Source organism: Pinus tabuliformis, chromosome 5_1 (assembly GCF_031772625.1).
Source record: "Pinus tabuliformis cultivar Carrire ecotype Pingquan chromosome 5_1, CPIR1, whole genome shotgun sequence".
Classification (NCBI taxonomy): Eukaryota; Viridiplantae; Streptophyta; class Pinopsida; order Pinales; family Pinaceae; genus Pinus; species Pinus tabuliformis.
The window spans coordinates 42,558,462-42,574,018 of NC_142305.1; the positions used below are offsets into that span (position 1 = coordinate 42,558,462).

Here is a 15,557-nt window from a genome sequence, read left to right on the forward strand (position 1 = left end):
ATGTAATAATGGCATGGGTCATAGTTAATAAATAAAGTGGTTAACCTGCATCATGTAAGAGACCACAAGTAGTTAACAATAATGTGATAAGCCATTGTATTAGATATATGGTATTGAGAGAACCATGTAATGACCCATGGTATTGTATGTGTGAATCATATATAGAGGCTAGAGACTCCCCATTGAGAATGTCAAGGATTATTGTATGGGCAAGCATATGGCTTGTGGAGTGTTCTCCTTCCTTAAGGAGTGATTGTATGGTGTTACCCTACCTCAAGGGTTTGATTAATAAAGAGAAGCATTTCTATATTTTGTGTTTGTAATTCTCTTGAGATTATTTACAGTTATTGGGTCTATTGGCATCATTTCATATATTTGCAGGTCAAGATCTATTACAAGTGGTATTGGAGCACTTTCTTGGGCGAAAAGGAAAGATTTTTATTTTTATTTTTGCAGGAATTTTTTGAGGCGGCGAGTTTGTAGATCAGATCTGAAACTTCTAGTACAAAATTTGTATAATCTAATTGTAGATCTGGATTCTTTGCAAAATAATACCCAAATTCAAAAAAAAATCGACTGAATCGGAATCCGGATGAGGGAGAAATCACTGATTTAAAAATCAGCTGTGTTGCAGAAATGTTTTGACGAAAATTCGTGGACAACAAATCTCCAATTAATTTTTGTTGTTTGGGGTGGAGAATTTTGAGAAACTAATTGCAGATCTGAGATCCTCTTGAAAAATTACCCAATTTCAAAAAAAATCGGTCGAATCAAAGTCCAGATGAGGGAGATATCGCTAAATTAAAATCAGCTATTTTTTCAGAATTTTTTGTGACAGCGGGACAGTTGCAGCGCGAATCTGAAATTCCAGAATGCCTAGATTGGGATTTCTATCACATGGGAAAATGCAAAATGGCTGTTCCATTTCCGAAAATAGGTCATAATAAGGATTTTGAGTAATATTGACCAAATTGTGGCCATTTTAAATTTTCGCCAAATAAGTGATTTTTTTTTCAAAACCCTCTTCATGGCTTCTAGCAAGATGTTTTTTTAAGGAAAAAATGATGGGCCGACTATTGAAAATTTTATAGAATCTCAGAAGTGTGACTTCCCATGGTGTTGGAAGGACAAAATAGGGTATTATTTGAAAGATGAGGCTGCTATATGGTGGAAATCACTTGACAGTGAGATTCTAAAGTTATGTCGTGCTAACGAAATTGAAAAACTATTTTTGGACAAATGGTCTCATACTGGAAAGAAGGAAACCAAAAAACCTAGCGAAGATTTTATTTTTACAGGAAAAAATGATAGCCCTACTATTGAAGAACTCATACAATGGGCAAAGTCAGAAGTTGGGCAATATTGGAGACCTTTGGCATGGGTTAATTTTAGAGGTGAGGCTATCATATGGTGGAAATCACCTGACTACCATAAGCATTTAAGTCTTCCTGATGAAGAGTTTGAAAAAGTCCTTTTAGACAAATGGTTTCATGCTAGAAAACAAGAGAATGAGACATGTAAAGGGTTATTTTTTGATGGTATCTCCTTATTACAGGTTCATGGATGTATTCAGAAAAGAAAAATAATTGTGTCTATCAATCCTAATAGCAAGCATAATTTTATTTATGTTTATTTGGCTAAAATATTGCAAGTCCCAGCCAAACAAATGGAGCACACACAAGTTAATAATGAGGAGGTGCAAGTGTATAAAGATTTGAAGATTTCTATGGACAAGTATGTATTGCATTCTGATTTTTATGCTTCAGATATGGCTAATGTGATTGTTGTTTTGGGATACCCTTGGATGGAATCTATTAGTACTATCAATATTAATGTGCAGAAGAAATTCTTGAAGCTCTGGTATAAAAAGAAGAAAATTACATTACAAGATATTTCTATCAATAAACAGGTAGAGTCCAAGGAGGCTGAAGCAGAAGATGTTCCAAGGACTAACACATCAGATGAGGAATCTGTGGTTGAAGTAATACTAGAAGATAAGAAACAACAACAGGAGCCACAACAGGTACCAGATACCCATCAGGCTCCATTAGGTGGTGAATTAAAGAAAGATACACCATTGGTTAAAACTTTAGCATATCACCACCCACATCACCCAGCAAAAAAACAACCAACACGATGGCAACGAATTAGCAACAAGGACAACAACCCCCACATGACAGATAAAGAGGTGCGCCAATCCACCTACATCACATCAACACAGAGGAACCACCAAGATCAACTCCCATCTCAAGCGAGCGAGGCACCGGCTAGATCGAGTAATCACCTATCTCTGGGATGGCTAGATGCACGTGCATGGTACCAGTGGACTACTCTTTTGAGTAGATTTTATTATTTTTGTTCTTCTTATGTTTCGGGGACGAAACATGTTTAAGGGGGGTGGAATGTAGTATACCTAGGGAGGATAGTATGGGGTACGAAGAGAGGTACCCAAGGGAATAATGTAATAATGGGATGGGCCATAGTTAATAAATAAAGTGGTTAACCCGCATCATGTAAGGGACCAAAAGTAGTTAGCAAATAATGTGATAAGCCATTGTATTAGATATATGGTATTGAGAGAACCATGGTAATAACCCATGGTATTGTATGTATGAATTATATATAGAGGCTAAAGACTCCCCATTGAGAATGTCAAGGATTATTGAAGGGGCAAGCATATGGCTTGTAGAGTGTTCTCCTTTCTTAAGGAGTGATTGTATGGTGTTACACTACCTCAACGGTTTGATTAATAAAGAGAAGTGTTTCTATATTTTGTGTTTGTAATTCTCTTGAGATTATTTACAGTTATTGGGTATATTGGCATCATTTCATATATTTATAGGTCAAGATCCATTACAAAATCAACGTGGATCTTTGGTCAATATTAGACAGGTCAATTCCCAAATCAGGTTGGATTTCTGTAATGCATTTCGACCTTTCTTTATGTATAGAACAAAGACCCCTTTTAATTTGTGAGCCCTCCATAATTCAGTCCACAAGGATCTCTACAACATCCTCCAAGTCTACCTCTGATCTCGCTCTATGCTGCATTAGATCTCAGAGATATATCACAGAATGGAGGTCTCCAAGAGGTCTTGCAACTATGTCTTAGGATGCACATTCAAACAGAGATATGCCATAGAGATGAGATATCCACAAGGGCCGAAACATCTGCCTTCAAGTTCGGATGATGCCACAGAGAGGGTGTCTCAGATCTGTGTTGTACCACAGAGATATATTGTCTCAGATCTGCGTTGTATCACAGAGATATATTTGCCTCAGAGCCGCACTATTTCTCGGAGATAATTCTGCCTCAGATCTGCACATTGGAACTCACAATATTCGATCTCTTTGGAACTAGAGAGAGCGAGTATATTTGCTTCTGATCTGCAACTTTGATCTCCTTATCCTTCTCGTCCAAAACAAAGACATATTTGCACCTTTTCCATAGAAGATACATCCACTTTAGATCCATACATTTTCTGCTTAAGAACCATATACCAATGTTGCAAACATCGGCATCGAGATAAAATCGGCAAGGGTTCGTGTTAAAATTTGGGTACCAGAGGACAAGTGATTCCTAAGGCTTTGATCTTTGGCCTAGGGAAAAGTGTCCAAAATTATTTTTTACTTTTCTCCTAAAGTGACTTTATAAGTGGTAAAGTCAATTTAATTTAAAAGTGACTTTATAAGTGGTAAAGTTACATTCTAATTTAAAGGTGACTTTATTAAAGTGAATGAAAAATTAGAAAGTGAAAAAGTGACTATGGAAATAAAAGGCTAAGTGGGTCTTTATTTAAGTGGGGGGAGTTAAAAAATAGAAAGTGAGAATTAAATGCACATTTATTCTCATCCCTAGATCTAAATGAATCTCAACCATTAAATCTTAGGGTAACCCAAAAGATCAATTCATTCTTTCATGAGCATTTGAGAGAAAGAGAAGAGAGAGCAAGGAGAAAATTTCTGAGCAATGAGGAAGTGAAGGAGAGCAGCAAGAAGACATTTCAGCAAATCTGGGCAGCAGCGTTTATTGACACACATCTCAAGGAAAAACCGTACAACAGGAGAAAGGCACAGAAATCGAGGAAGAGAGACAGCAAGTGCTGGGCAAATTTTTCGAGGCTGGCCATACAACATTTAACGTTGTTTTATTGCTGTAAAAATTTATGTTTTGGCTATTTGTTGATTGGCACGATTTTCGAGGTGGAGTTCAAGCACCGAAATCAAGATAATTGTAATTTTGGTTGCTGGAATTTTTACTGTGTATTTCAGTTTCTCTGTAAAAGCATTTTCAGAAATAAATAAGAGCTCTCAAACTGGTTTTCCCAAGAGTTGTAGGGGGTTTTTCCAGGGTCATATTGACCAAAAATCACTGTGTTATTTTCTGTGTGTGGCTGTCATAATTTCACTCTGTTTTATTTCTGCAATTTCAGCAGTTGTGAAATCTCTACATTTGCGTTTTCACAAAAAAATTATCATTTCCAGATTCTAGAATTTTTATCATGCTTGGATTTAAAACTAAATGCATGGAGTGATAAGGAAAATGCATAACCGGGGTGGGGGTTGAAACTACTTCAGTTCGGAAAATTGGGAAAATCAGGAAAATATCAGTAAAAATCGGCAAAAATCGGCAAACATTGCCAAAAAATCTGATTTCGAGATAAAATCAGGATGTTATCAAGATGTTCGCAACACTGCCATATACAATATACCAAAACAAGGCATAGTGGTTGAGAAGTCTTTCCGTCTAAGGCTTTGGGGTTCGATATGAAGTTTTAACATATTACTGCATGTGTATACATATATAAATATTCAGTGCTTCACTGAATTTGCTCCTTAAACATAAAATTTTGACAGTGACTGAACTTCAAAAATCATGTGAGACATCAGTTTTTAATTGAGATAAGACTGAGATTTCTGATCACTGAAATCCGAGGCATGGCAGAGGGTTATTCGATCTCCTGATCCTGAGATCTTTCAGCCTCTTAGAACAGAGGATTTTAGCCTGGTAGTCTCAATCCTTCATATTTTATTCTCTGAGGTCTTACATTAATCATATTAGGTCTCCTAAGATTAGATCTTCAACTAGAGCTTCCAAGAATTCACCATAGGTCTGATACCATGTTGAGAAATCAAGTACAAAGTGTACTAACATTAATCCTGAATTACTGATAATTTTTATTAGATCTTCTTTGCAATTTTATTCTTCTTCATCAATTAATTACATTTCAGAAATTCAACCAATAGCAGTAAAGAAAAGAATAGATCACAGTGCACAAATAACGAGAGATGCAAATGTTTAGGTCAGAGACCAGGGAAAAACCCCACAGGGACCAAGCTATTCCTTAGAGAGATCCTTCAATAGTACATCAAGCCATAGACAATACTGATGACAAGATGGTGTCCACAAGTGCTAAGTCTCCAATGTAAATGTCTGCAACTCAATGTCAACAAGCTGTCCAATAAAGTGTCAAATGAGTTCACCACCAAGAGGTTGATCCTCTCATCATATCACAGAGGACAAGGCTTGGATGATAGACCTCTTGAAGCTCAGACCTTGAATAGTATCACAGTCAGATCAGAACTTCGATCTAGGCTCAGATCTCGGACCTGGACTTCAGATCACTATAATAACAATCAGATCTCAGACAACAGACTTCAGATCACAGTGATAATAAGCAGATCTTGAATACCAGACTTCAAATCACAATGATAATAAGCAGATCTCGAATACCAGACTTCAGATCACAAAGATAATTATTAATCAGAAGATCTCAAATACCAGAGTTCAAATCACAAAGATAATAAGCAGATCTCGAACCTCTGACATCATATCATAAGTATAATGAGCAGATCGCGAACCTCTGACTTCAGATCATAAGTATAATGAGCAGATCTACAGATCTTGGACCACTTCACATAAGAGAGCAGATGAGTAAGGTATGTGTGTTCCACTTGCATTCAAAGGAGAGCAAATTAACCTCTCTGTATAGCCATCATGCGATCCGAATAAGTGAGTTTCTAGGCAAGCCAACTGGCCATCATGTAATCCGAATGAGAGAGTTTCAACATAAGCCAACTAGCCATCATGTGATCCGAATGAGAGAGTTTCAAGGCAAACCAACTAGCCATCATGTGATCCGACTTAGCACTTGTAAAGCCACTTGAAAATATAAATAAAATAATAATTTTCTTCTTTTCAAAAATACATTTTGACCAAATCAAAAGCATAAAGAACATGCTAGAAACAACAGTAATTTTATTCTTCTCAAGTACAATGGCAATTATGAAGACCGACCATAGCTACACATTCTTCAACAAATTCTGCTGGTTTACAAGAAGAGATGATGCCCTCTGTGTGCTGGCAATCCTTCACCAACATAATCACTCAAGCATCATGAGCTTAGACACACTGGCAACATTCTCATACTGCTATGATTCCTTAAAAAATGTGTCGACTGGTTGTGCTCCAGCAGTGCCCAATATGTCATTAACAATGTGCTCCATTCCCCTTTGTGATGATCTAGCAAGGACGTATATGTTGAAGGATGAATTCCAAATTTGTTTGCAGCATAGGAGCGTGCACTTCGTGAGGTGTTTTATGTCTACTTTCTACCAACCAAAACTTGATACATGTTGGCAATCAATCACTAAAACAGTGCATTAATCTAGTCCAAGAAAAACAGAGGAGCACTGGGGTTAAAGATAAAACTGCTAGTGATGGGTGAAAACATCCCCCAGCTAGGTATCTTTGCAGCTGATGTAACTGATGTTACTGAGAACAAAATGAATCCGCCTTTTCTGCTAGGTAACTGCTGAGAACAAGTGTGTTTCCTGTTTAAAATCTGCTGCCAATAGTGCTTTGGAATGGATCCCGACTTAGTCTGTATCCTGTCCACAAGACGCTCCTGACTCAAAAGACTGACCTGCCATCTATGCTCAATCTTTTCTTTGCACTGGACAAGACAAGCTTCAATCTTCACAACCATAGTAACATTGGGATAAACACAAATTACATTCACTGCATGGTGATATCAATATACTGTCTGTGCTTTCTTATGTTGCACACATCCTTTTTGTTTGAACCTTGTGCTAATTATGCACAGAAACACTCGAGCAGGCTTCTGCTTCTGATTTAAATTAACAATAGCCTTTAAAATCTCATGAAGCTTATATCTTTACGATGGATAGGACAATCTTTAACAGCACTGTTACCTGTCTGAGTTGACTGGCCTGCTGGTAAGAAAACTTCATGCTGAATAAAGCTCTCCTGCTCTGTTTAGTACCTTCCTCAGGATCAATCCAGTGTTAATGTTAAGTCAAATTAATGCACCCGCTGAGCTTTTCCTCGAATTACAGTATGCTTTCAATCCTGTACCTGTGGCAGAACATAACATCTGTGATTCATAGAAGTGTAGATCTAGGTGTGAACACCACCAAAGAGGGAGGTTAAACATGAAATTCAGTTGTTCCCAGAATCTCCATTCCCTATCATTGACTTGTACAGACAATATCTTTTAGAAGCAGATTAAGTGAAGAGATAATTGCAGCAAGTATTGGGACAAGGAATCATAAGGCCAATTACTTCACCTTGTGGATCACGAATCATCATTGTGCCCAAGAACGATGGAGGTTGGGGAACGTGTATCAACTACTGAACTTTAAACAAGATCACCATCAAGAACCACCATCTATGCACCAACTACTTTTATGCATCTTATGACTGTTGTGTTGTGTCCATTTATAGACTCATTTTTAAGAATGTATTTGGACAATATTTTGATATTTAGCTCTACTTGGGAAGAGCATATCTCACATTTGAAGCAGGTACTGAATATATTGAAAAGACAAGAGCTTTTGCTAGACAGTCCTTGGTAAGTGGTACACTCCTACCAATGTGACAGAGATGAGAAGCTTTGCAGGAGAAGAGCAATACTGAAGAAACTTTATTGCCGGCTAGCTCTCATGTGCTAATTGCTCATCACAAGTTCTCTGTTGACTCGCAGTGCCCATAACTGGAGCACACTATCAGCGCTCAACAATCTATCCAACAGTGTACCGCTGACTTGGCACCGTAACACAGGCTGTGCTATTGATGCTCAACACCCACCTCTTTGGGCTTGTTGATGATTCTATTGAGATTGCTTAGATGCTTTTTTTGGGGGCCGATACAATCAGCCCACCCAAAATGACTACTACTCTTAAGAAATGCCTCACGGGCTGCAATGCAGAGCTGCCTTTTTTAGGAACAATAATGATAATGACCCTCTGTGTAGCTTCCATAGGCTGATATGTTCGAGCTAATTTAATAAGACATCACCTAAAGGGCTGCTTTTCACACGCCGAATAACTAAGACAAGTGTTGGCAGGGCTTCCTATTGCACTCTGCTTTAATTTCTACCAATTTGACTAAACGATGCACATTTGGAGAATTTTGAGCAACTCCTGAAATATTCTAAACCGCACTCCACTGCTCCCTGCATTAAGATATTTTATCTTGTCTACCTGTTGTCTTGCCATGGATTCCTCCATTTGTTAAAAAATATCACATTAAGTTTGCATTCTTTTTCTGCTCTTTCTAATATGGCTGAAGACAGACCTTAATTTTGCGGGTCCTTAGTTCAATATGTTTTATCTTAAATATAATTTGCTTACCTTTACTCACTAAGTCCCTCAGTTTGCTCACTAAGTACTTCTTCAGTAATTTTTTAAGAATGTTCGAATGAAAAAGAAGTTATCGAGATTAACCAAGATTTTTCGTAACCGAATTCAAACCGCAAACATTGATCAGATAAATGAGAAAAACATTTACTGCAATGATAAATCTGAGAAACTTTTGCATCCTCTAGTTAATGACAACTAAAATAAGGCTAACCTACCTAGGAACAGCTAGATTAAGGCCAACTTACCTGGGATTTAACGTTTAAACATGTGTCTCAGCAGAAATTTAAGCTTTCTGCTCGGCATGCAAACAAAACATAAACAAAATTTAACTTTAAAAATGTATATGGACAAAAAATGAATTTGAAATGACCTGCCAGACGGTACAGCCAGTGCTTTGAAGCCAATCAAGAAAAAAGAAAGCCTCTTCGCCTAGCTCCCCAATGCCATATGACCCTGGTAATGAAGTCGGATGCAGCAAGATCCCTGCCCTTCTGCGATCTTTAGGATCCTTTCGAGGCTGCCAATCCGCATAATCTTCGGGCAGATCTTCTCCCATTTCATAATCAGCAAAATCTTTTGACACTGCGCTGCTCATCTTTGTTCTCAGACTTATATTTTTGTGCACGTTTCGCAGTTGTAAGATGCTATGCTTTGGGAAATGACCAAAACGAGGGCGCAATGAATGTATGCTATCATTCCTCAGTGAGGTTGTGAGAGCCGAGAGACGGTTGGAACTCGCCATGGCCATTGCTTATGTGGAATCGAGTGGATGAGACTGGAACCCGTAACCATATATTGCTCGAGATCATAGCATATTAGTTTATGAGCAGTGCCCGTTTGCCTCGCCAATCATAAGATCAGAGCGCGTCATCATCCGATTCAAATTTTATAATTTGTCAGTTTGTGAACATTTGATAAATCTCAAGATCATGGCACGTCATTATTCCATTCAAATTCTATCATTTGATTCGTACGGGTGCATTAGAAAATTTAATATTTACTCCACAGTTATTAATGTCCGTAATAGCCGCCCACTTTTCTATCATAAAATTACATCTATCACGAGTTACGTGCAGACAAGGAGTTCCTTCGCCGTGATCCCCCCACCGAATACTTCCTTACGTGTCACGGTGAATCACTTATTTCAACAACCTTGGATAATAAGAACCTCCCATTTACCTGTCACCATGAATTACTTATTTCAACAATCTTGGATAATAAGAACCTCTTATTTTTATTTCATTGCCTTTCAAGATACTTTGGCCGGCTTGGAAATCTTGCACATTGCTGGGAGCTGGGAGATGCTTCGACAAGCATACGTAATCAATCAAGAGAGTCACCTATGGGAATGGACTTAGGTATCTAACTACCACATGTAGAGTCACTTATGGCAATGGATTTAGGGATCTAACCACCACATATGTAGCCATTAACCACACCCCATGGTTTAAGAACCTCCCATTTATACCGTACTTTACGTAGTTCATTGTGTATAATGAGTTGGTGATAATAAGTTAATGAAAATGACGTGGTGTTATGATATGACAACTAAAAGTTATTTAAATAATATGTTATTATGATTAGTTTATTTGGCTAGGTTGAACAGTGGACATCTTTTTGTGGAAGGTGTTTGACAATAAATATAGGGGCCTTGCCCAGGTTTAAAACTTGGTTTACCTGTCTAGCGAGTCTTATGGGCGGTTGTGTTAGGCTAAGGAGTATAGTGGCAGTGCCACTGACTCGGTCCCCAGTATCCTCAATGATAGATGGTAGGTTTACCAATTCTCCTCAAATGTGTGTGTGTTTGTGTGTGTGTTGGGCTAGGTTGAATAGTGGACGTCTTGCATTGGAAGGCATTTGCCAATCAATATAGGGGCCCTACCCAGGTTTGAAACTTGGTTTACTTGTCGAATGAGGCTTGTGGGCAATGGTGCTAGGCTCAGGAGTATAGGGGCACTCCCATTGAGTCAATCCCAAGTCTCCTTAGTGACAAACGACAAGTTTACTTATTCTCCTACAATTTGTGTGTGCGTTGGGCTAGGTTGAACAATGGACATCTTGCATTGGAAGGCACTTGCGAATCAATATAGGGGCCCCGCCTAGGTTTGAAACTTAGTTTACTTGTATAGCGAGGCTTGTGGGCAGTTGTGATAGGCTCAGGAGTATAGTGGCAATCCCACTGACTTGATCCCAGGTCTCCTCAGTGACAGATACCAGGTTTACCAATTGTCCTAAAATGAATGTGTGTGTGTTGGTTGTTGTGATTATAAAATTTTATTGGAATGCCAAACACTTTTATATAATATCATACCCCACAATCACAATTGAGTTTGAGGACGACTATACAAGCATGTATGTGCATAGGGCAATGTAGCTGCCCTCTACTTCTTTCTTTCTTTCTTTATATATATATATATATATATATATCTCTATAGATATATGGTTAATTGGGTTTATCTCAGGTGGTTGGGAGGAATGATTATTATCCTCTCCACCTACATATGATTCCTGCAAGTGACGTGATGTGATCTGTAAACTATGATTGTATTCCACCAGAACAATTCATTATAACAAATCTAAAAAAAACACTTGAATCTTTATTATGATTTTAATTCCTTTAGATCTTAGATTCTTTATTTATTGTTTTTATGCTTAAATGAATTAAACCAGTTGAAATGTGAGAAATACAAGAAAAAAACACATACACACACACCATCAACATGAGACACAAACTTTGCCATAAGAAACCTTTATAGGAGAAAACCTAGTTAGAAGGTGAGGCTACGCTACTCTCTTTCCTCTGATATGGAAACATGCAAGCACAAAGGAACAAGTACTCTCTATAGAGTTACCTAATACCTATGGCCTATAAAGTTGCTACATAAACTTATTCCCCTTTATTCTTCTCTCTAACTTCCCACTCCCAATTACTCTACTTAATTAAAGAACAAAATACAATATAACATAAAATGGAACCCCTAGTCCTCCTAGTGGCTTGGTATTTAACATAGCTTGATAGCCAACTAGCGGTAAGATTTGACACCCTCAACCCTCAACTAGAGTTATGATTTTCAACCTTCTCGAGTCTTCTTGAAAGTCCAAACGTGGCTAGCCCCATATGCATGAATAACGGGGGTTGATGTAGCATCCTCATACCATGGTGGTTAATATTGCGAGTCAACTTGCAAGAGTCATAACTTTTGCATACTAACTTTGTTCAATGTGATTCTTGCACTATTCGAAAAGTCTTTGATTGTAGAACAACATCAAATAGTCTAGCATTGGTGAGAGTTTTTTTAACGCAAAAACTTAATTTAATGGGACAAAATGGCCTTGGAACGTTTCAAGCCTTAGTTCTCTAAATTGAGACCCATAGTTACAGTGGCCCTACAAGCTAACTCCTATTTTTTCCATTCTAAAAGCATCGAGATACATGAAAAATAATATAATTATCTAGTTTAGATCATACCTCCCCATTTAGGGAGGCTTTTGGTCACAAAAAAAAAATATTGAATGAGATTAGAAACTTTTCCTTTACCTTCTCCTTGGAGTACCACTTTTCTTTGCCTAAAAGTTATCCTTTCAACCCAATCAACCAAAGGCAGTGTTGCCTCTATCTTGTAGTTCTAGACCTCTTCTACAGCACTACGTGATTTGCCAACATTGTCTAAGCATATGGTGCTAACTCCTCTATGGAAGGTAAGACCTGCCCCATCTCTTGATCCAACATAGAAGGCTCTTTGAGTTTGAAATTCACCACATTCACTGATGAGTAAATGCGCATGTATTGGGATACACTGAGTTTGTAGGCATTATCTCCCACCTTTTCCAATATCTCAAAAGGGCCATACCACAAAGCCTTGATCTTATTTTCAAGACCTTGCAATCTTTCCTTATTCAACTGTAACCATATTCTGTGTCCCACTTTGAATGAATTCTTTTTACTATGTTGATCATGCATGCCTAGCTTTATATTTTCCTTGTGTCTTCTTCTATGTTTCATGTACATGCAAGTGGATCTACCTAATCTTCCCAATAAATTTGTTTGCTCTCAATGCATCTCATGTGAGGTCCTCCCTCACTCCTCCTTATCCATATACAACTTCCAAGGGTGAAAGTGGCAAATATCCAAAGCAAGTTTCAAAAGGTGACTAACCAATAAAGGTGTGGACTAAGAGTGTTGTATATAGATCATATGTTCCTCCTACGTATTAGAATGCTTTTGATTGTAACTTGTCATAAGTTGTACCAAAGTCCTATTGACTACTTCTCTTTGTCCATCTGTTTATTGGTGGAATATTGTATACCTCTTCAACCTCATGTCCATCTTCTCCCATAACATGGTCCAAATGCACTAAGAGATCTACATGAAATCTAGTACATTTGTCTGAAATGATGCTCCTTGTATCCCAAAGTGCACCCACACATGTTCAAAGAATAACTTTGTTACTTAATTTTCTTTTGATGTTCTTTTTGCAAGGCATGAGAATTCACATCTTGCTAAACATGTCAACTACCACAAATAGGTAGCCATGTCCCTTCCTATATTTTGGTAAACCTCCCACAAAATCCATGGGAATGATATCGCAAGGATGAGTGGGAATAGGTAATGGATGGTTTAGACCTTGTTTCCTATTATTGGGAGTGTTGTTACAATAAAGTATACGACCTCTAATGCATTGTGCTACATTTATTTGCATTATGTGCCAATAGACATACCTTTGTAAGTTGACAACTACCTTCCTAACACCAAAATGCCCTGCAACCTTGGAGGTGTGAGCCTCTCTGATATTCTAAAGTCACTCACTTTTAGGAACACAGAGCTTGTCCAACCTGTAAGTAACATATTCTAGAGATGATAGTCAACTTTGTTGTCACCATATTCTACATGGCTAAGCCCTGTAGATATTGAAACACCTCCTTGAAGTTTGTGTCTTCTATGTATGCCTCTTTGTATGCATCATGGGTGAAAGGCTCCATCTGCATCAAAGTTCCTAAAGCTATATTTTTTTATGTGGGTGAACTTGAAAGCATATGTGCCAACATATTTGTGTTTCCCTTCATGTAATTGATGATAAGATGATCTTGTTTCAAGAACCCCATCCAATTGTAGTGTCTAGTTTGTTGTAGCTTATTTTGGACTTGCATATATTGTTGCAGTTGGTAATCTACGTGGATTTGCCTATCAAATAGTGTTTCCACTTTTTGACAAGTTGTAATAGGGCATAGAGCTCCTTTTCATAATTAGGGTAGTTTTGAACTACCCTGTGAAATACTTTAGAATGATAGCAGGCAAGCCTTTCTCCTTACAACAAGACTGCTCCCATGGCACACCTACTTGCACATGTCTCCACTTTGAATAGATTCTGCAATTTTGGTAACACAAGCATTGGTGCTTGACAAAAAAAAATTCAACTCATCAAAATCCTTTTGTTGATTCGTACCCCATTGGGAACTCTTGCTACTCATTGTTATGGCATGAAGTGGTGCAGCTAGTGTTGAAAATGAAGCTATGAACTTCTGCAACTATTATGCTACCCCAACAAAACTCCTAACTTGAGAGTAAATTGTAGGAAATTACCACTTCATGATGCCATACATCTTTATGAGATCTATCTTGAGCTCCCCTCCTCTAATCACACACCCTAAATACACCAAAGACTATTGAGAAAACTCACATTTCTTGAGGTTTGTCAGTGGTTAATGCTTCTTTAAATTCTCTAGCACCTACATCAAGTGTGAGATGTTCTCCTCCCAAGTAGCATTTTTGTTAAGCCATATACAATCCCAATGTTAACCCTAAAACCACTTATTAAGCCCTAGATATTGAGTTATTACATTAATGTTATTATATTGTTGTGTCAACCAAAACCTTCCATTATACCCTTTCATTATGATTGTACCATTTCTCTCTCTCTCTCTCTCTCTCATACACACACACATGTATGCATGTGTGTATGTGTATTATGTATGTATGTATGTATGTATGTATACACCAAGGAAACCTAGTATTAGAATCATCAAATATTATCTTATACATTATATTCATTGTAGAAGGAATTCCCCCCCTTGAAGTGGACTGAAATTATTGGTTCCTTATCATTTGTAGGGAGCATGTTTCATAACATTTGGTGTCAAAGCATACAAAAACTAGAGTTTTGCTACTTCAAATGAGCCATCGTGGCATTTTCATTGCAACTTTTTTTTTTCAAGAGGGGGTGATTCAGCTCATTAAATTTTGAGACAATTGAGGAAAAATCTTGATGTACATTTGATCAAAATTTCAAATTCCATTTCACTATATTTTGTAGATACACCTTATGTAATTTAGGGTTAGTGAATGGCCCTGAAATCAATGTCAAAAGAATGATCTTGGAATTTTCGCTCTAACTTTTTTTTTTGGGAATTTACATATGTTATAATTTTTAGCATATTGAGAAATATCTAGCAAAAGTATCAAATTCAATTTCACTATACATTTGTAGATATTTATTTTTTAAAGAAAAAAATTGGACCATTTCTCGATTTGTGCGTGTCATCCTTGCGCAGGGGCCATGCTAATCTTCTCTACACTGTTCCAATTTTATCGGATGTCTTCGAAGAGACGACACATATGATATATCTTGTGGAAGTTATGGTTTGTGAATGGTCTTGAAATCAATTCCAAACAAGTAATCTTGGAATTTTCACTATAACTTGTTTATATGATACTTTAAACTATGAAATTTTCAAAGATCTAAAGAGCCATGCCAACGCACCTAGGGGAGAAATTTCAAAATAATATTCAAGAAATTGGAGACATGGAAAGCTTACAAATTCACTCATGGGAAGACGACAGAAATCAACAAGTTTTGTTAAAGTTACCATTACCTTCACTTCGTACATCAAATTTT

At 37.5% G+C, this 15,557-nt stretch overlaps 1 protein-coding gene and 1 non-coding gene across 2 annotated transcripts in view; both read right to left on the bottom strand.

The window, feature by feature from the left end:
- DPE1 (disproportionating enzyme) overlaps positions 1–9,551 on the bottom strand; it is a 346,819-nt gene extending 337,268 nt beyond the window's left edge. The window contains exon 1 of the mRNA XM_089431682.1: positions 9,035–9,551. Coding sequence (XP_089287808.1) covers positions 9,035–9,412 — 378 coding nt within the window. The 5' untranslated portion in view covers positions 9,413–9,551. The remainder of the gene's footprint in view (positions 1–9,034) is intronic.
- A 5,616-nt stretch (positions 9,552–15,167) lies between these two features.
- LOC149163383 (U6 spliceosomal RNA) lies at positions 15,168–15,273 on the bottom strand. Its single transcript, XR_016261008.1, has one exon. It is a non-coding gene; the product is annotated as a U6 spliceosomal RNA (small nuclear RNA).
- Positions 15,274–15,557: the final 284 nt, after the last annotated feature.